Here is a 20,078-nt window from a genome sequence, read left to right as displayed (position 1 = left end):
ATAAATAAATAAATTTGTCAAAACAATACTTAAAATGATTGCGTCGTTTGCATTTTCTACTTAACGCTATTCTGGGTGAACTTGAAGACGCCCTCTCCATCTAGCTGAATACATTACAGGTACATACTGTATACTAAAAACATGGCTCTTTCTTTACATTGCATACAAAAATATCTCTACAAATCTGTTTGTATCGATTGCTACCGTGGACAAGGCAGAATTTCAATTCGAACCCCACCGTATAGTGCAGGTGGTCTGTAGCCTGGACTTCACAGTGTGATGTACTGAAGACGATCTATTGAAACATGGACAATGAAGTTGCTGTAGTTCCTGATAAACTGTGATCAGAGATCCATCAGAGGGTTTAGTGGTTATTTTCAATCAACTCAACAGATTCGTCTTTAAAATCAAGGCACCGTTCCTAATAAATGTGGTGGTGACGTCTGCAGAGAAGCTATGGGCTGCGTGTACTTGTGTTTAATGGGATAGTTCACTCGAATTTGAGAAACTTTATATACTTTATATTAGGTGACTACTGTGTACTTACATAAGAAAATAAAACATTTAATATATCGTATATATTGTGTACTTATGTGTTGTTCGGGGTACACTGTCAGAAAAAAGTTGCAAAATTTTTCTGTACCCGGGGTGGTAACCTAAAGTTCTGTTTTGTACCTTTACATTTATACTAAACATAATACAATGTTGTTTCTTTTTGGGGACATTACTGTAACTTAAGGATCTATTAAAAGTACAGTTAAATGCTTTGTACCCCTAACATTTAATTGGTACAAACTTGGTCCTTAAAGCTACACAATAGGTCCTTACTGTGTAATATTATAGCCCAAAATGTACAACAACATTTTAATACCCATAAAGGGACAAAAATGAATCTTTGAGGGTACCACCCCAGTGACAGAAAAGGTACAGTTATGTGTTTACATATACTTCATATGTAAGTACAATGTAATAACACATATAGACACAATATAGTCTGCTTAATTATTAAATGTAATGTAAATGCAATAGACATTTTTATCTTATGTAAGTAGATAGTAGTTAACCAGTATCCTTATCAAATGTCTCCTTTTGTGTAATAGAAAAGAAAGAAAGTCATATGGGCTTAAAACAACATGGCTCACTATTTCTTAAAGGGGCATTGGGATGTGTAACTTCTAAGTATGGCCAGTAGAGAGCGCTGCAGTTAATGGTTTGTGGGAAACAAGTAGCAATGTATTTAACAGTCTAGAGATACGAAGGCATATGCGTTTATGCATGAGAGATGCTCAAAAACATGAGCAAATAGCCCCAAATATAAAAAAGGAAGCAATTGCAGAAGAAACCTGTTTAAAACTCCTACCCATCCAACTGAAGTACGGATAAGAAGAAGAGAATGCACGAATTTAACGGCAACATCTTTTCACAGTACTAAAAAAAACCCTATCAGCCGTCCACATCTTACAGACCTTTCTAGAACCCGCTCAATTTACGAAAGCAAAAACTGCCATAGCATGGTATTCCTGGTTCACGAGTGCAAAATGAAATGATTTAAGAGTGTTCTGCTGGTCTTCCCAAAACTACTAATGCATTCAGACCGCAGATCCTGAAGAAACCCTCCGGTCTGGAGGATCTGTCCTGAGAACCTGGTCCGGCCACGGTCGAGTGTGCGTGTGGCTGGGAGGTCCGTACACACAAGTGTTTGTCCCCCGGAAGATTTTTGCCGGTCTCTCACGGACAGAGAGCGGCTTGCCGTGTGCTCTCTCCAGCCCAACAGCACACTCACACCACCGCAGTGTTTGTCTAAAGCCAGAATCAGGCATGTGAGGGTCATAAGGCCACAGCGGTGCAGGGGTGCTTCAGTTTACAAGGCAGAACTCCTCTGTTTAGACTGTAGAACTCCACAAATTGGATCAGGTCCGAGAATTTGGTGGCGCCCTCGTCGAGGCTCAAGAACATCTGACCGTCTTCCTCACACTGAGAAAAGACATTCAAGATTTTAATAATCCTATGCTGGATTGTTTTAACCCATGCTTAGATCAAATATGAACATTTTAACTTACAACTTCTTGGATATCTTTGTTAAATGAGAAAGTATGACCAAGCAACTTGTGGTGTGCAAATGATACATAGAAATTGTGTTATTTATTTTTTCACAGCAGTGCAATTGCTATCATAAATGGGTCATAATATCTCATCTGATACTTTAATGAGGTAATAACAGCACAGATGATTTTAAATACTGCATGCAAATATTCTGTACTGCATTCTAATAAAGTAAGGGTGGGCATTTCTAGTCTTGGAGGGCCACTGTCCTGCAAAGTTTAGCTCCAGCCCTAATCAAACACACCTAAAAAATCTAATCACACCTAAAAAGGCAATTAAATGCATGCATACCCATGGAAAATTTCTCAGCCAATCAAAATACAGCATTCAACAGACCCGTGATATAATAAATATTATACCACGGGACTGTTGAATGCTCTTTATTCTGATTGGTTAAGAAATGTTCCACTGGTATGTACTATTTTTCTGTAAAACGCACACCTAACCTATCAAATGTCTTAAAATAACCACCATTTTAATGTTTGTGGTAACCATGGTATAAGCGGAATAATTGACTCCGGTCCTTTGAATTATTTGGAAAAAATTCAACGGCCGGTCGTCAATTATTCCTTACTTAAGACATCCTGAATACAGCAAAACTGAATCTGAATATCTTGAAAGGCTTAGACCAGTATGTTTCTGGTCAGGGTAAATAAACTCCTCACATTGTATGTTGTCCTAACCATGTCAGTCAGAAAGTGAACACAAGTATATTCTGATGCTGTAAAGTCTTACCGGTAAAATCTGGAAATGTTTGATCTTCTGGTGGTGACACAGTGTGAGCACAAATGCCCTGGGGTTGCTCTGACTGTCCCGTAACAAAAACATTCTGTTGCACAAAAGACAATAGAGTGTACGTGTCAGCTGGTTAAATTAAAGCATCTCACGGTATGTTTTTGCGAGTAACTAATAGTCTGTACCCGTCCACTCTGCCCTGCTGATGGATCATCTTGTGGGACTCCTCTCGTGAAATACGGCCATGGAACCACAGCTGAGTTCTGTGGATAGCTGGAACAGAGATGAATATGATGATGAGAGTCTGATGTTAACATGTCTACTGTTATAACAATGCTATAACAATGTGTACATAACAACTCTTATACATACATTCAAAATGTAAACGTTTAATGCATTCTTTAAGTGATATTTTGATCTAAAAGCTTATTCTTGAATATTGTAACAGTATTTTAAGGTTTTAACTCATATTGTAGACAAGTAGTTAACATAAATGTCACACAAGACATTATTCTCAAGCATTTTAGAAGATAAGCAGTACCTCCACTCAGCGATGTGGGGTGCAAAGGGCTGGGGCTGCCCAGGACATTCATGCGCTGACTTCTCTTCTGATGTAACACAAAGTCATACAGTTCATAAACATTACAGTTCTGACACCATGTCTATTTCGAGGAACTGAAACGTACTGTTGACACAGTAATTATGTTAAACTCGTGTAAACATGTTGCGCTCAATCATTTATATCAGTAATGTTAAGAGGCTTGAATGACTCATTGCAAAATGTCTGGTTCATTTCAACACTTCATCTTACTAAAGTATCAAGAATCAGTATAGAGATAATAAGTAAATGAAGCTGATTGGTGGTACTGACCCTCCAGGCGTGTCCCTCCTCCATGGCGGCGCTCTGAGCCTCCACAGGATTGTCAATCACTCTGCCGATACTCCCTGAGAAATCCATGGCAACCAGAGAGTTCTCCGAGACGCTCCTCTGAACAACACAAAGGATGATTAAAATCTTATAATCTCCTCATGGCCTTTATACTCAATAAATTAACCCCGTTTTAGTGCACCTTGCACATAAGTCTGGAAGGAACCTTGTGGTTTTCTTGCTGTTAGACAAATTTAGGAATGTTTAAACCGCGGGGCAGAGGAATGCTTTATTCTGATTGGATGAGAAATGTTCCAGGGGTATGCATTATATTTCGATAAGTGCACACCTAACCTGTCAAAGATCTTAAAATAACCACCAGGGAATGTTTGTGGAAAGCGTGGTATAAGCAGAATAATTGACTCCTGTCCTTTGAATTATTTGAAATTATACCACAGGTCTGTTGAATACTTTATTCTGATTGGTTAAGAAATGTTCCATGGGTCTGTATTATTTTTCGATAAACACACACCAGACCTGTCAAAGGTCTTAAAATAACCACCAGAGCAATGTTTGTGGTAACCATGGTATAAGTAGAATAATTGACTTCAGTCCTTTGAATTATTTGAAAATAATGCACTCAGCTTTGCATCATGCCGTATTACCACCTTGGGTGTGCATTATTTGTGAATAATTCAATGGCCGTCATCAATTATTCCTTACATAATGCACACCCACGGTGTAACGGCACTTTGTCCCACATTACCACCTTGCGTGTTCATTATTTTCCAATAATTCAACGTCCCTTTGTCAATTTATGTTAGTATTAACTTATTCTTGAACTCGCTCATGCATTTTCCCCAAACAGTCTGCATTACGTAATATCCATAGGACAAGCTGCAATAATTGTGTTTCTCTGCCAACACTTGAACAATCATTCCATAATGTGACATCATGGCCCACATACTGGCACATGTCTGAATAATGCTCCATCTGTGAAGACTGAGGGTGTACAGTTAAAGAGACAGAGTCTTACCACAGGCGCTGGGAAGTGTGACAGTAACGTTTTCCTCTGCTGGGGGATCTTGTAATTTTGATAGAGCAGAATTCCATACTTGAAGGAAGACAAAACATCAAACAATTCATGCACTTTCCTTAAATTATAATAATGGTGTCTGAGTTAAAAAAAATAACTCGGTGCACTTGGAGTTTGCTTCACAAAACCACTGTTAGATAGACACTGAAATAGCTACTGATTTGAAATAAGTTGGGTGATCCAGGGTAAGAGTGCAGATTTACAATTAGGTTATATATAAGCTAGAAAAACAATGCTTTTTAAAAATCAGGATCTAGATCACACAGTGAAAGGGGCAGGTTCTAGATTGGTCAGTAAGGTGGGTTCCAAACCACTCAGTAAAAGGCTGCAAATACTATATCACCCATTGAAAAAGTGTAGGTTCTAGATCAGCCAATAAAAGGGTGGGTTTTAGATCACTTAGTGAAAGGGGCAGTTCTAGATCACCCAGTGAAAGGATGTAAGTTCTAGATCACCCAGTAAAAGGGGCAGGTTCTACATCACCCAGTAAAAAGGGCAGGTTTTAGATTGCACATTGATAGGGCAGGTTCTAGATCGCTCTGTGAAAGGGGTGGGTTCTCGATCAACCATTGAAAGGGTGTGGATTCTAGATCAGCCAGTAAATGGGGCGGGTTCTAGATCCCCCAGTGAAAGAAGCATGTTTTAGATTGCCTACTGAAAGGGGCAGTTTCTAGATCACCCAGTAAAAGGGGCATGTTTTGGATCACCCACTGAAAGGGTGTGGATTCTAGATCAACCAGTAAATGGGGCGGGTTCTAGATCACCTAGTGAAAGAAGCATGTTTTAGATCGCCTACTGAAAGGGGCAGTTTCTAGATCACCCAGTAAAAGGGGCAGGTTTTAGATCACCCACTGAAAGGGTGTGGGTTCTAGATTGGCAAGTAAATGGGGCGGGTTCTAGATCACCCAGTGAAAGGGATTGGTTCTAGGTCACCCATTAAAAGGGTGTGGGTTCTAGATCGACCAGTAAATGGGGCGGGTTCAACATCACTTAGTGAAGGGGATTGGTTCTAGGTCACCCATTGAAAGGGTGTGGGTTTTAGATCGGCCAGTAAATGGGGCAGGTTCTAGATCACCTAGTGAAAGAAGCATGTTTTAGATCGCCTACTGAAAGGGGCAGTTTCTAGATCACCCAGTAAAAGGGGCAGGTTTAAGATCACCCACTGAATGGGTGTGGGTTCTAGATTGACCAGTAAATGGGGTGGGTTCTAGATCACCCAGTTAAAGGGATTGGTTCTGGGTCACCCATTGAAAGGGTGTGGGTTTTAGATCGGCCAGTAAATGGGGCGGGTTCTAGATCACCCAGTGAAAGGAGCATGTTTTAGATTGCCTATTGAAAGGGTCAGTTTTCAGATCACCGACTGAAAGGGGCAATTTCTAGATCACCCAGTGAAAGGAGCAGGTTCTAGATTGCCCAGTTAAAGGCTGCAAATACTAGATCACAGAGTGAAAGGGGTTTTACTACTAACCTTGAAGAGTCTGAAGGCAGTCATCCAGCACGTTCGGCTTTGCTCGTCCTCTGCACACAACATCCTCAGTTCTTTCACTTCATTCCTTACTTTGTTAGGCTGCAAATAATGGCAGGGCACAACGTTAGACTCACTGTTAATCAAAAACTGTGCTGTTGTGTGGTAAATGTTATAATGCACAAAAAATTTCTTCACTAAATATCTGTTTATGCTTATTACTGAACAGTTTGTTTTCCAATAAACTTTTCAAAACTTTACAAAACTTTTCAAATAAAAGTTTATACAGCAGATCAAATAAACTTACTTTTATGCAAAACTCATAGTCCGTCGGTGCATTGTGCAGTTTTTTCCCTGTTATTACTGTAAAGACATTGCTATCCTCCAGGTCCGCTAGTAGCTGTAAATGCCTGGGCTCCTGTGAACGATCAGCCAACAGCTCATGTCATTTAATGGATAAGGGGGGAGAGGGCACTAAAACAGCACTCAAGAGTGGAGAGGGGAAGGGGGGGTCTGGCCAAGACCTAATGGCATTAACAGACAATTGTACGAAGACCAAGCACTTTTAAGATTTATGGTTGCCATTCCAGCATTTACAGTTCACTATGAAAGTTAACTCACCTTCGACGTTCCTTTTGTTGATATGTACAACCCTGACCGTCTTAACAACACATACAGTTTCTTCCACGATTTCCTGCCCAACTCTTTCACATGCAAAAATCCCTGGATCTCCGGACAACTGCTAGAATTTAAAAAGTTCTGAAGACACAAGAAAAGAGCTTTTACATTCAGTCAAAAAATTCTGGAAATGTATAGAAGTGTAGACATTTAGTGTTAGTGGCTCATTAACACAGCAGTCAGTTGGATGACAGGAGAGGGCTCTTATCTTTTAAAGAGTCGTATGGCCTGATCTTAGATCAGGGAGAGAAAGCACATACCTGCAGGAGCTGAGACGGAGGAATCGTCCCATTACTCTCCTGACACCAGGCCACCATCTGCTCGGGGAAAAAGTTCTGTGGAAAAAAACATTGATGTAACTCATTACATACAACAATATAGAAACACTAAACACTATCAGATAATGAATTTATTCTTTTGTGAATTTACAAAACGTAAATCCTATTTAAGTTCAAATTAAATCCATTTTAGTTCCAAACAAAAATCTATAAAAGTCAGGTCAGATCAATTTAATGCCATGCACCACTTAATAGTAACATGCACATTTAAATCTGTTGATAACAAACATGTTTATACCGGAATGCAAGGAAAGAAAGATCTATCTGATGTAACAGTGGTAAACATAAAAATTATTCAACAAAGGAAAATATTTTGGAAAACTTTGTCTTCTGTGGTTAAGGTTGATGAAAAAAGAACGGCAATTATTCTAAATCATTCGAGAAAGTCTTTGTTCCAAACAATACAAGTATTACGTAATCTTTTTAAACATAAGCCTGCCACCCATTACCCTTCTACTAATGACTTTCCATCAGCACCAAGAAGCTTTGTTGTGGATCAATTTTTTTCTTATAATTTCATACTAATTTCAGTGCCAATAATTTTCAAGTTACATGAAAAGCCATTGTGTAAATCCATAATACATAATAAGGCTTATGCAATTCTGTGTTATGGTACTAACTCTGCATTTCTGAAGTAATTATATAATTATAAATGTAATTTAAAATGAAGCATTATATACTGTAAGTAAAAATAACATACATCAGCCAGAGGTTATGTAAGAAATAATTGACGACAGGCCGTTGAATTATTAGAAAATAATGCAAATAATGTGCAAAGGACCGGCGTCAGTTATTTTGTTTATTTTATTTTAAATTTATTTTAAATACAAGACATTGATTTTAAGACATTTGACAGGTCAGGTCAATAGCGAAAAATAATCTATACGCGTTGAAGCATTTCTTAACCAATCAGAATAAAGCATTCAACAGGATGTGGTATAACATAAAAATAACCATACTATATGAGTGCTATGAAACACAGTGTAAGATAATGACTCTCAGGGAGAAAATGGTCAAATATATAATATATTAGATTATTTTTTTATTTATTAAATAACGTTTCTTAAAGGTGCCAAAGAATGCATTAAAATCTGAATCTAAATTATTCTTTGATATTTACATAGAAAGTATGTGTCTTTTTAAGTGCAAAGATTATCCAGAAACGGTTTTATATGTCGATTTACAACCCTAGGATTTGCCTTTAAAACGAAATGGTCTATTTATTATTACTTTATTTGAAAGGGTCATGAATAATAATGTTGAGCTCTGCTCTGATTGCTCTGCTCTGAGGCTCATGCCAGTAGCTCACATTAGCAACCAGACCTTATATGTTTAAGCCTGTATCAGATGAAAATACAGATTTTAAGGAACAACTTATTGTTTGGAGATTGGTAATGGACGTTTCTAAAGTGGTAAGTTTGTGTGTTTTTTTCAGTATGGACCTGCGAAACGTAACTGTAAAGTCAATAGTAAAACTTTAGCCTAAACGCTAGCATATACCATTAACTAGCATATAGCGCTAACTCCCAACTTTATTGTTAGCATTTTAACAACTTTGTACTTAATTTACTGTGTAACTTAGGGCGCACTCACATTATCCAAACCAAACCGCGCTCGGGCGCGTTTGACCCCCAAAGCCTGGTTTGTTTGACAAGTGTGATCGCTCTGTTCCGTGCCCGGGCGCGGATTGGTTAATCGCGCCACGGCCGGGTTGCAGAGGTGGGCCGGGGCGCGGTTCACTTGGGCTCAGGCGCGGAAGGCTGTGGTGTGAGCGCATTCGCGCCTGAGCGCGATTCAAAAGGTGAAGACGTCAGCTGCGTGACCACTCACCTTCATCTGCCGCCATAAAAACCTTTTGATGCGCGCAGCGGGGTTACGTGAATGTCCGAGCTGCGCACGTGACAGATCAACTAAGCAATATGATGACATGTGAGAAGGCTGTTTGTAATCGCGCACCAAACGACTCCGAATAAAAAACACAGACTTATCATTACGGTGGGTTCCAGTGTTAAGAGAGAGCTACTTCCTGCTTTTTTCAAAACAATCGCATTTTAATGACGAAAGCGCGCCCGGACTCGGATCGATAAAAAGTACAGTGTGAGTGCGTGCATCTGGGGGAGTAGGGAGGGGTGACAATCGCGCTGGGGCATGGTTCGGTTTGGTTTGGATAATGTGAGTGCGCCCTTAATGTTGGGGTCGTTCATCTCAACTGTTATGTTACAGTTGGTGTTATGTTGAGATTGGTCTGTTTTCCTGCGGTCATGCACAGGTTTACACTACCCAGTCTCACAAAGTTTCGTGATATAGTCACGTATTTTTTTGATTCTTTTTTCGTGCTATTATCACGAAATTTCGTGTTTTTTCGTGATCGTATAACGAATTCCTGTTTTCGTGTGATTATCACGTATTGGTTACTCGACTGTTTTGTCCTATTTTTTTGTGGCTTCGGTTTAGGGTTAGATTTGGTGCTTGCATTAGAATGTCACTTTATATATTGATCTATACTATTTTTTCTGATTTCTTTTTTTATATGTCGCCTGGCGTTAGGGTTAGAGTTGGGTTTGGTTAGGGATGTCATTTTATGTAAATCTAACCCTAAACCGAAGCGACAATGGCAAGAAAATAGGACAAAACAGTCGAGCAACCAACACGTGACAATCACACGAAAACAGGAACTCGTCACACGACCACGAAAAAACACGAAATTTCGTGACAACAGCACGAAAAAAGAACCAAAAAATACGTGACTATATAACAAAATTTGGTGAGACTGGGCTGGGTTTACAATAGAAGGAGGAAATAAAAGCGTTTAAGGCTCATGATTTGTCATTACCATGTACAGATCTCTTATTATTCATCTTACCTATGCCTAGGTAAATACAGTTTTTTATTCTATGGCACTTTTAAAGTAACAAATATAAGTTATAAAGATTTACTATTAACACTTTACAATAAGGTTGTATTTGGTAACAATAAAAGTAAATGCAATAGCTAGCACATGAACTAACCGTGTAGTTTTTTAATCTTAATTAATTTTTTGTTCATGTTAATTAATGCCAATACAATTTTTCATGTTAGTTCACTGTGCATTAACTAATGTTAAAAGTTACATCTTATGATATGTATTACTATGCAGAAATGAACTTGAATTAAGATGAATAAATCCTGTAAAAGTATTGTTCATTGCGCATGTTAGCTAATGCATTAACTGATGCTAACGAATCTTTCAACATACGTTTCTGTTACAATAATTGAAAACATAGTCAAGAGCCAAATTTGCTTTTAACTAAAAATGAGTATCTCTAATTGTGATTTAAGATCTCACATTTACAGCACAGATTTTCATCTCTCTTTATGTGCAGTTGAATTAAAAAGACACAAAGCGGTTTATTACAGCCTAAAAACAATGTGCAGCTGAACTTTCTTTACGATTTACTGAAGACAAATCACTGAACTGTAACCTTCTGTCATGTGATTTCTATGTCTGCTGAGCAAGAATGAAAACCGTCCTCGAATGCGGGTAGGAGTAAGAAAGTGAAACAGAAACCCCCTACAATGAATGTACAGTAATTCATTATGCCCTTTTTCCTTGATGTCTGAGATGTGAACTTACCAAAGGACTTTTAAAGAATTCATATTTGGCATAGTTCTTTCTGAAGAGAAATTTACTCTCGCTGGTCATGGACGCCTGCACTTGGACAACCAGCTCGTGATCTTCTAAACATCTTTCTGTAAAATGATGGGAAAAACACAGGTGGAAATGAGTCACACGCGCACAGCGCTCGCTCCAAAATACGCACTGCACTTATAAAAAGCCCCGCGTCTGTGCTGCACATCACGACAAAAAATGCACATTTGAAACCGAAGACTCGCATGTGGTGTAATATTTGCATCTTGAATGACATCATTGTCTGTTAGCATTCATCCAGGCAGACAAAAAATAAACAGGGTGAGCGATCCCTGCCCGATGAAAAGACAGTTTGTCTGGAGGAGTGAACAGACCCCCTCCCCGCCTTCAGCCTAACTAACGGAGGGACTTTCTGACTAACAAACCCAACATCTGATCTACACACACACTTCTATTCCCTATCGCTTTCTCTTCTTCGTCACAATATCTCTCTCATCAATCTGATGGATGGCAGATCTGACGCAACCCATGACCGGTCAGAAAAGCGTCTCTGAACTTGCACATCCACACATGTTCTTTATTCGACTGTGGAGCCGAAGCCACAGACATTGTTTGGCAACAGGAAAGTGTTGGGGGGGTAGGGTTGACTCACCTCTCAACTTTATATTTATTATATATTTATACAAAATGTAATATTTATAAATAAATATAAATGTATTGACATAGCTTTTTTATAATGTTGCATTGTTTCAAAGCAGCTTTACATTAAAATTAAATAGTATACACACTAACAGGGTACATCAAATTTAAATGCAGACAACACTACCAAAGTAAAAAGCAAATATCAATAAGAAAAAAGCAGGCTTGGTCAAAAAAAAAAGATCAAAAGGATTGATCAAACAAACCTATCTGTTTTTAAGCACTTTGTGCCCGCCTATAATCCACAGTCATGCATTTCAATTCATGCACACTTTAATATACTTTACAACACATCTGCTTATGACTTTTCCCCCACAACACATTCATCTTGAAGTGACACTTGGAGATACAGAGGTACTCTGGAGTGACAAGCAGTTCCATCATCCTGCTCTTCAATATTGGACTTAATAAACGAGAGTCGAGCGTTTCGGAGAGATGATGTCATGCTCAGCTCAACCATACTTCACACTATTGCAGCTGAGTGGATCAATAACAAATGAGAAACGGACACGCTTTGGTGTTTTCGGAGCTAAACCGGCCTGTGTGTCGACTATAAAATGAACTGAGGGACACTCACATTTGTTTTTTAAATGGGCTAAAAACATTTGTTTTTTAAATGAATGATTGCCAGTACTTAAAATGTTAAGAAAATTTCCAATTTAGGGTTTAATATAAATGTCTTCAAGATAGCAAATATTTTTGCTACACAGATACAAGGAAATGTTCTTGTCAAATGAGAAGACCGGGGCTGGTTGTCACACTCCTAAGAGATGTCAATTTCTCCCACAAAATGTTGGCTACAAACAAAACGACCACCGGCAGAACCTGTTTAAACTCCTTACTCGTTTACATATATACAGTATATATGAAGAGTTTGGTTCCAAAACGCAATAAATCCATTTTGACAAATTTCTGTAAAAACGTGTTTTCTATACCAAGAAAGTGACAAGATGCAAACCACTATTTTCTGTTACAAACTTTCACATAGCATCTTTAGGTTATAAAAACATAAAAAATTCAAATCCATAACTTGATTTTCAAAGATTTATTATAAAAACGGATAATTTTTTCCACAAAATGCAATAAATCCATGACAAGTTTTTATTCAAAATGCTATAAATCTATTGAATCAATATATAAATGTGCATTCATCTTTGCCATGTTATATTCATTTAGTTGACTGGTTGTACACACTATTTAAAAATATAAACATTAATGTCATTAATCAAAACACTTTGTCATATTAAGAACAGTGTCATTGCTGCGGTTATACTTGACGTCGTCGCTTAACGTTTTTCACAGCGATCAGCTGTAAAATGTTTTGGTCCTGCTCGATTTTCGTTGACTTTGAGTAAAATTATGTAAAGTTTTTCATAAGATCACCTGGGGTCAATGTGTTATCATGACAGAAACTTGATGCTGTCGGCCCAGGCAAACAATAAGCACCCGTCTCCAAGTGCCTCTTACGTAAATTATTAGATGTTGATGGCTTACGTTTCTTTCCCGTCACAGAAAACCATCACAGGTTTATCAATGCTATTAAAGTATTATTTTGTTTTTGTTTGTTTGTTGATCACGAAGTACAAAGTAGATGAGGAAAATTAGATTCCGTGTACTCAACGGGCCGCCATTGTTTGTTTACATTGCGTGAATGGTGCTCTGTAATCTGTGGAGTGGATTTATTGTATTCTGTAGAAAAGGGGGAGTGGCGTTTATTGCATTTTGGGGAAAAAAGGGAGAAAAGATGACAAAATAACACAGCGGATATTGGATTTTGCGTAATATTATATATATATATACTGTTTATATGTAAACGAGTAAGGAGATTAAACAGGTTCTGCCGGTGGTCGTTTTATATATATCTCCCAAGGGTTTTTTCCTCCTAGGACTTTTTTCTCCAGGCTAAAAAAAGTCTGTTTTTTTCTCCTAGGGGTTTTTTCAAACCGGGGAGTCAGCCTTAATTGGCTTCACTTAGCACCCTCTTCTATACGTTCCATCAGTAATACGCTCGCTTATAGTGTTGATTCACAGCCGCAGCAAATTCTGCTGCTTATGCTATCTGTTTTATGTTATGCTATCTGTCAATTTTTCTGTGTTTTTCCTTGCTTCTATTAATGTTAAGCTGCTTTGAAACAATTACCAATTGTGAAAAGCACTATATAAATAAAATTGAATTGAAAACTATTAAACATTTTTATCGCTGGATAAAATCATAGTACTGTATATAGGGCATGTTGTCACAATGGAACCTGCCAATAAATTTTTTTTAGACTTTTCAGCAAAATTTGTATAAAAAAAACTAAAACGTACATATCAAACATGTACAAAACAGCCATAGTTTGGGGCAATATTGCAGTTATTAAATTATATACATTTGAAACATTTACCCATGTAATAGCTTGAAATTCCTTTTTCGGAGAACACTGTACTATCCTTAAACTTTTCTTTATAGACTTGACCCTTACCTAAAGTACTTTGCTAATTTGTTTACAAGATGCACAAAAGTATTTTATTTCAAGGGGGGTTCTAACTAGGTGTTTGGCAACAACCAAAATAAAAACCACTAATACAGGAAACACGCTTTCGGGAATTGAACAAAAACTTAGTCTCACCTAAACCAACACAAGAGCTGCATTCCAGAAATGGGCAAAACCTTAGATAAAAACTACATTCACTGTATTCACTGTATCCCTGTGCTCATCGAGAAACCGAAAGTAAAATCGCACATAAAAATGCAAATAAAAAGCGAAAAAAGTTGTTTGCCAAACAAAACAAATAGTGGGATATAAAATCCCATCTAGACCACGTACTCGGACGGCTGAACTTCCTATATAACTCCAACTCTGTCAGCGCTGCGGTGCCACCGGTGAGCCCGACGCTCACGCCACAGGTTATTTGAGGTGACCAATTAACACACAGCACGCTCTGGGCCTGAGCTTTACCCACAACATGTGCACGCTGACAGCAACCCTCCATGTCAAAAAACCCACTGACCATATTTGAGTTTAAAGAGCTTACTCTAAACCAATCTGGTCTTAGGGCCACTGGCAGAAGGGTAAAACAGCTAAATGCAAAGTAGAGTAAGTATTGCAAGATAGGTTTTGCACCCTTTCCATACCAGGCCCTGCATACGATCAGACTCTACGGTATTTTAGCACACATTTGTGTCATGAATGTCCCCACTCAGTGTTCACAATCCGAACCACTGCTTTAAACAATTAAAACAACTGTACATGCCAATGTAAATTGTGCAAGAGTTGTGACGTAACAGATCTGGTGAAACTAACTTCCTCCATATGATGGAATTTCCCCTCGGAAACTGTTAATCTTTTGCCTTCCGCCTCACGACATAAAAGCATGAATCAAGGAAGTCTGTCATCTTCCTTTACGTGGTCATCATTGATTTCAGCTCCAACACAAAGACTATAATTACAGCATCCAAAGTGGCTGACACGCACACACACACACACAGGCATTGTGAAACAGCTCTATAAATTCACGTACACCCCTGTAACATACAAAACTAACTAGCCAGTTACCGAGTCCCAGGGCCGGATGATGCTCCACAAGTGCCCAACTGTTATCGTCCACACAATGGTTTTTATAGACGAGGAGCTGGCACAGGTCTCGCGCCGTCATGTCGGCCGGGATCTCCACCATCTTTCCCATCCCATCCTCGCTGAAGATTTTAATGATCTGAAATAAACAAAATTAAAAAGACATTAGTTGGAACTACTGCATGAAACTCCTAAATTGCCATTGCAAATTTGACTGCGTCACGGGACGATTTGGCTTTAGGGGCCCGATAGAAATGAAATAAATGTAATAATTCACAGGAGCATTCGATGCAATATTAAAACAAACTTTCCCAAAGCAACAGTCATCACCACACAAAGCTTTTGTCTACGCTAAATACGATACGAAGTGAAGAAAAATGTTTCATTCGGAGCGGTTTGACACTCGACACCAAATGTGTCTTGTGTCATTGTGTCCCCTACACCAGTACCCCTCTCATACCACTGTAGTTTTTCTAGAAAATTCGCCTTTCATGGCATTTGTGCTCGTTCACATTTTAAGGACTCGTACATCTCGCAACCAGACGACAAAATCTTTACACACTTCACACACATACCACATATTCTCTCTTCATCATCTAAACCCAAACAATCGACATAACGTATCGGTGCCCGCCATGGTCTCTCTACAGGTTTGCATTCTACAGGTTTCACCTCACATCAAACAAGCACCAACTCCTCGGCTTACAGTCGCCCAGGGGTAAAAGAAACTCAAGTAGCCAGAATCGGCAATCTTACCTCCCCAGGCCTGAGCAGGCAGCAGTCAGGAGAACAAGATGGCATTTCCCCCAGCAGCCCGTGTGCTCCTTCGCAAACCGAGAGATGGACCCGCTCCCCCAATGTCTCCACAACTCCACGGGAAAGAAGAAAAATGAACAAAAAAAGCAGGATGCTTCCCAGACGCTTCCTCCGGTCGGCGGCTTTACGCGTCCTACCTGTCACACAATTCCTCTCGTTCTTCCGCTGCCTAGCTTTGGCGCAGGACAGAGCATGCGGATGGCACTGTTTCCAGCTTGGCAGGCAACTTCCTTCTGTTCCTCTCACAAAGGGTTACAGCCACAGGCTTTTAGGTAGTGAATCAAACCACACATCCCTAACCAATCATAGAGCTAGCTCGAGCTGATGTAATCATTCCCACACAGACACAGACGCGCACACGCTCACACACCCCTCGTGCGCGCACGCACACACACACACACACACACAGACAGTTGCGCAGTCATACGCACGCACAGCCTTAACTTTTCTCTCCCTCCGTCTGCACGCCTTTGGTTTCTGTTTGCTCTCGTAAGGAGAGCGGCTCGCTTTTTTTCCTTCTCAAGTGGAGATGGGAGTGATTGAAGCGGACAGAGCAAAGCTTCTCAGCTGTCTAAACCTTAACTTAATTTCCTAAAGTTTCGAGTGAGGACTTGTCGAAAGTTTTTCGTACTTTCAAAAGCCCAGCTTTGAAGTTCTGAAGCTCTCACGGCAGGGCGAGCCTCATTACAGACGAAATGAGCGCTTGAGACGCCGCTCGCCGGCTTCCCCCAGCCAACATTCCTCTACTAAACCCAAGAAAAAGCACAAAGCAAACCCACAGAGGTTTCATCACAAACAGGGATACAAACTTTCAGACTGCTAATTCAACAGAAGTCTGACATAAAGAGACGACACGCCCCGCTCAGTCCTTCTGCACTTCTGTGGAAGTGAACTACATCTTCGTATAACAAACCGCAGGGATTGCCACGAAACTCCAGGTTTAATGCACGCACGTCGTCTCGGCCGGCCACTGCTGGTGCTAAATTTAACTTTGTGACCACAGGAAACCGGACAGAAAGGATGACTCAATCCCTTTCAATCCTTTAGGAGACTATTTCAGTTATGGGGGTGGGGAGGGAATGAGAGGAAGTCGGGGATCGAGGGCTGGAGGGAGAGCTGGAATCAATCCAGAAGAAAGAGTCAGTAGGGGTGGTAACATGAAAGGTATGCAAACTCTCCAGTGCTCCAGCTGGCTCCACCGCTCCTCCTTTTCTCCTCCTCCTCTCTTTCACTCATCACTCCGGCATTTAGGCGGTCGGCGGGGAGACGACTGGGTCACATATGTGCTCACACCAGCTCATAGAGCCATAAGCTGCAGATGTATCGTCATTATCCAGCTGACCTATATTATCACATGATGACTGGTGCAGTTTCAAAGAGGTTAACTGAAAGGCAGGACTGTGTTCGTTTTTGGCCGTTTTATTTGTAGTTTAGATGTAGAAACCCAGCAGGCAATAGCTGTCATTTCACCGTCTAGGTAAACCCGATGTAGTCTGGTTTACCTAGACTTCTAGCCAAAATAAACGTGAATTTGGTTACAAAATTACTCGTAAGATGTATGATATTCCAACATGTAATTGAACAATGATTTTATTTTATTTTATTTTATTTTATTTTATTTTATTTTATTTTTTTATTTTATTTTATTTTATTTTATTTTATTTTATTTTATTTTATTTTATTTTGGGGCTATGCTAAAACGTCAAAATTGAACAGGTGTTATTTACAATAATAAATATATTTCAATGTTTGTTTCTTTTTTTGTGTGGTTGCTGCCAAAACAGCTTTTTCTTTTCCCGTACATATAACAACGTGTAAAGCATTGCACACACATAATTATATAAAAAGCGTAATAAAGGTCTATAAAAATAAAGGTTTTTGGTTTAGGACTCAAGGGGACAAGGGTACCCTTCCAAAAATCAACCAAGGTTTTAAAATAAAACAAGGTAACTATATTTAAACCACGGTTACCACAAAATAACCATGGTTTTGCTACAAAAAACACGGATAAACCATGGTTACTGTAGTGAAATTATGATTTTATTTTATTTTATTTTATTTTATTTTATTTTTTTATTTTATTTTATTTTTTTTTTGTTTGTTTCATTTTATTTACCATTTTTTATTTTATTTTATATTTTATTTTATTTTATATTTTATATTTTATATTTTATATTTTATATTTTATATTTTTTATTTTATATTATATATTATATATTTTATTTTATTTTATTTTATTTTATTTTATTTTATTTTATTTTATTTTATTTTATTTTATTTTCACAGCCCAAATTTTGCCTTGTTTTAGCCTAGACGTCTGGGCTGTGTTTGGACAACAATTAGACGTCTTTTAAACAAAAAATTGCTTGCTGGGGAGCGAGTCGTGAAGGCAAACGTTGCAAGCTCAGTTCAAACTCAAATTGCCTGTTGTGTAAAAACGAAACTGTAAATGCAAAAATGATAAAACTGTTTAAAAATGCATTTTTTATATGGACCGGTGTCTTTACAATAATACAATAATAAATATACTTTTAAGTTTGTTTCTTACTAGTATGGTACTGTGCTGGGTCGTCACTTTATTACCAAAGATCCACTTGCTTAAAATAACAAATCTTCAGTCGGAAAAATGTGATTTGAGTTACAGTGACATCCTTTGGTCTGTTTCTAATACAATGTTATCATACAACTTTAAAAGACTTGTCATACAGTGCATAAGTAAATTGAAATGCTTTAATGTTGCTTACATGGTTACTTTTTGGAGCTTATACGCTTTTGGAAACCTTTAGTGTTTCGGACTCGCCCAGGCTATGACTTTGACAAGTGTTTGTTTCCAAAATTGTGTAAAAAGGGAAGTTTTTTCCATTGCAAATCTGGAAATCATTGAAATATTTCTAACCATGAAAGAGCCTCCAAAACAAAGCAAAATCCCTTCTAGGGTAAGAAAAACAAAGCTTAGCTTGCAATCAGACTGCTATGAGGACAAATAATGACTGCAACAGTCCAACAGCCTTGGGCTCTTTCTGAAGACCAGTTCCACCCAACGCACACATATTAAGTTACATAAGACAATTATATTGTCACGCAGGAGCATTTTTCCCAACAGTGTTGCGAGAATGAATGACTTCGGGTTGTTAATTCAGCATTAAGTGGTGAGACGCTACGCTAGCCAACACATATTACCGCACCTCGTTTTCCAGTCATTAATTAAAGCTGTTATAGGAAAGGAATGGTGTTAGATTTCAGTTCCAGTGTAAGACCCGCATGTCCAGTCATTTTCCTGTTCCCAATTTCCAGTATGCTCGTCTCTGACTGAATAGGCAACTCTCTTTGAGCTGGTCGCATAATGTCCACACCACCTGATCTGACATCAGATTCGTGTTTACTCTCTCGTGAAATTTATTATGGGAGGAATTAGGAGAGGTAAGATGATCATGGGTCACTCGATGTTCATTTACGGTTTCAGTGCAGACTGGACTACTGTGACGACTGGGAGTTTTCCATCATCAGCCCTGTAAAACGGCTCACAATTGCTTGCATTTATGGGTAAGGGAAACATTGATACTCTCTGGCCATTCGGCAAATGGTGGAAAGATAAAGTCTGGTTCTTTGTTATATAATCCCACACAAAACCAGTTTAGGCGATGTAGTGCCAGTTCCTCTGCCTACTGATTTATTTTTTTTCTTTTTGCACAAATCTAAAGGAAACTACTGGTTAAATTATGTGTCAAGTAAAGTTGAAATGAATTCAAGTTGATTAAACTTAAAAAACTAAGTGCAACATGTATTTTTTATAGTTTAGGATAGGACTATTGTACATATATTAGGAAACTATATTATTTATGGATGAATGTGGCACCGAAGAACTTGCTATCTATGTTTGGATAGCATACAAACATGCTCTTTATATTATGCTGCAGTAAAGCCTGTAACATGTATGGATGAAATACAAGATGAGGAAGGATTGGCACAAGATCTTATTCTTTGAGAGAAAACCTACATATTTCCCACTCAGTTTACATCATGCCTGTCTCTAATTATATGACGAAGAATGCGTGGTAATGACGCATGAGAAAAAAATCCCGTCCAACAGGCTGA

At 38.7% G+C, this 20,078-nt stretch overlaps 1 protein-coding gene across 6 annotated transcripts in view; it reads right to left on the bottom strand.

The window, feature by feature from the left end:
* Window positions 1–645: 645 nt before the first annotated feature.
* Window positions 646–20,078, bottom strand: part of grb10b (growth factor receptor-bound protein 10b) — an 87,047-nt gene continuing 67,614 nt past the window's right edge. For 5 of the 6 annotated variants that reach the window (XM_055209495.2, XM_055209496.2, XM_055209494.2 and 2 more), the window contains 12 exons: window positions 15,150–15,306; window positions 10,897–11,012; window positions 7,206–7,280; window positions 6,889–7,026; window positions 6,575–6,685; window positions 6,271–6,369; window positions 4,743–4,820; window positions 3,710–3,826; window positions 3,380–3,446; window positions 3,024–3,111; window positions 2,839–2,932; window positions 646–1,974 (listed from right to left, as the gene is read on the bottom strand). In XM_055209495.2, the coding sequence (XP_055065470.2) occupies window positions 1,828–1,974; window positions 2,839–2,932; window positions 3,024–3,111; window positions 3,380–3,446; window positions 3,710–3,826; window positions 4,743–4,820; window positions 6,271–6,369; window positions 6,575–6,685; window positions 6,889–7,026; window positions 7,206–7,280; window positions 10,897–11,012; window positions 15,150–15,306 (1,287 nt within the window). In that variant the 3' untranslated portion in view covers window positions 646–1,827. Of the gene's footprint in view, window positions 1,975–2,838; window positions 2,933–3,023; window positions 3,112–3,379; window positions 3,447–3,709; window positions 3,827–4,742; window positions 4,821–6,270; window positions 6,370–6,574; window positions 6,686–6,888; window positions 7,027–7,205; window positions 7,281–10,896; window positions 11,013–15,149; window positions 15,307–15,923; window positions 17,547–20,078 lie in introns of those variants that run through there. The other variant, XM_055209499.2, reaches the window with a different exon arrangement.

This window comes from Misgurnus anguillicaudatus, chromosome 10 (assembly GCF_027580225.2).
Source record: "Misgurnus anguillicaudatus chromosome 10, ASM2758022v2, whole genome shotgun sequence".
Classification (NCBI taxonomy): Eukaryota; Metazoa; Chordata; class Actinopteri; order Cypriniformes; family Cobitidae; genus Misgurnus; species Misgurnus anguillicaudatus.
The sequence above is the reverse complement of the archived record's forward strand: the minus strand, read 5'-3'. Positions and strand labels throughout refer to the sequence as shown.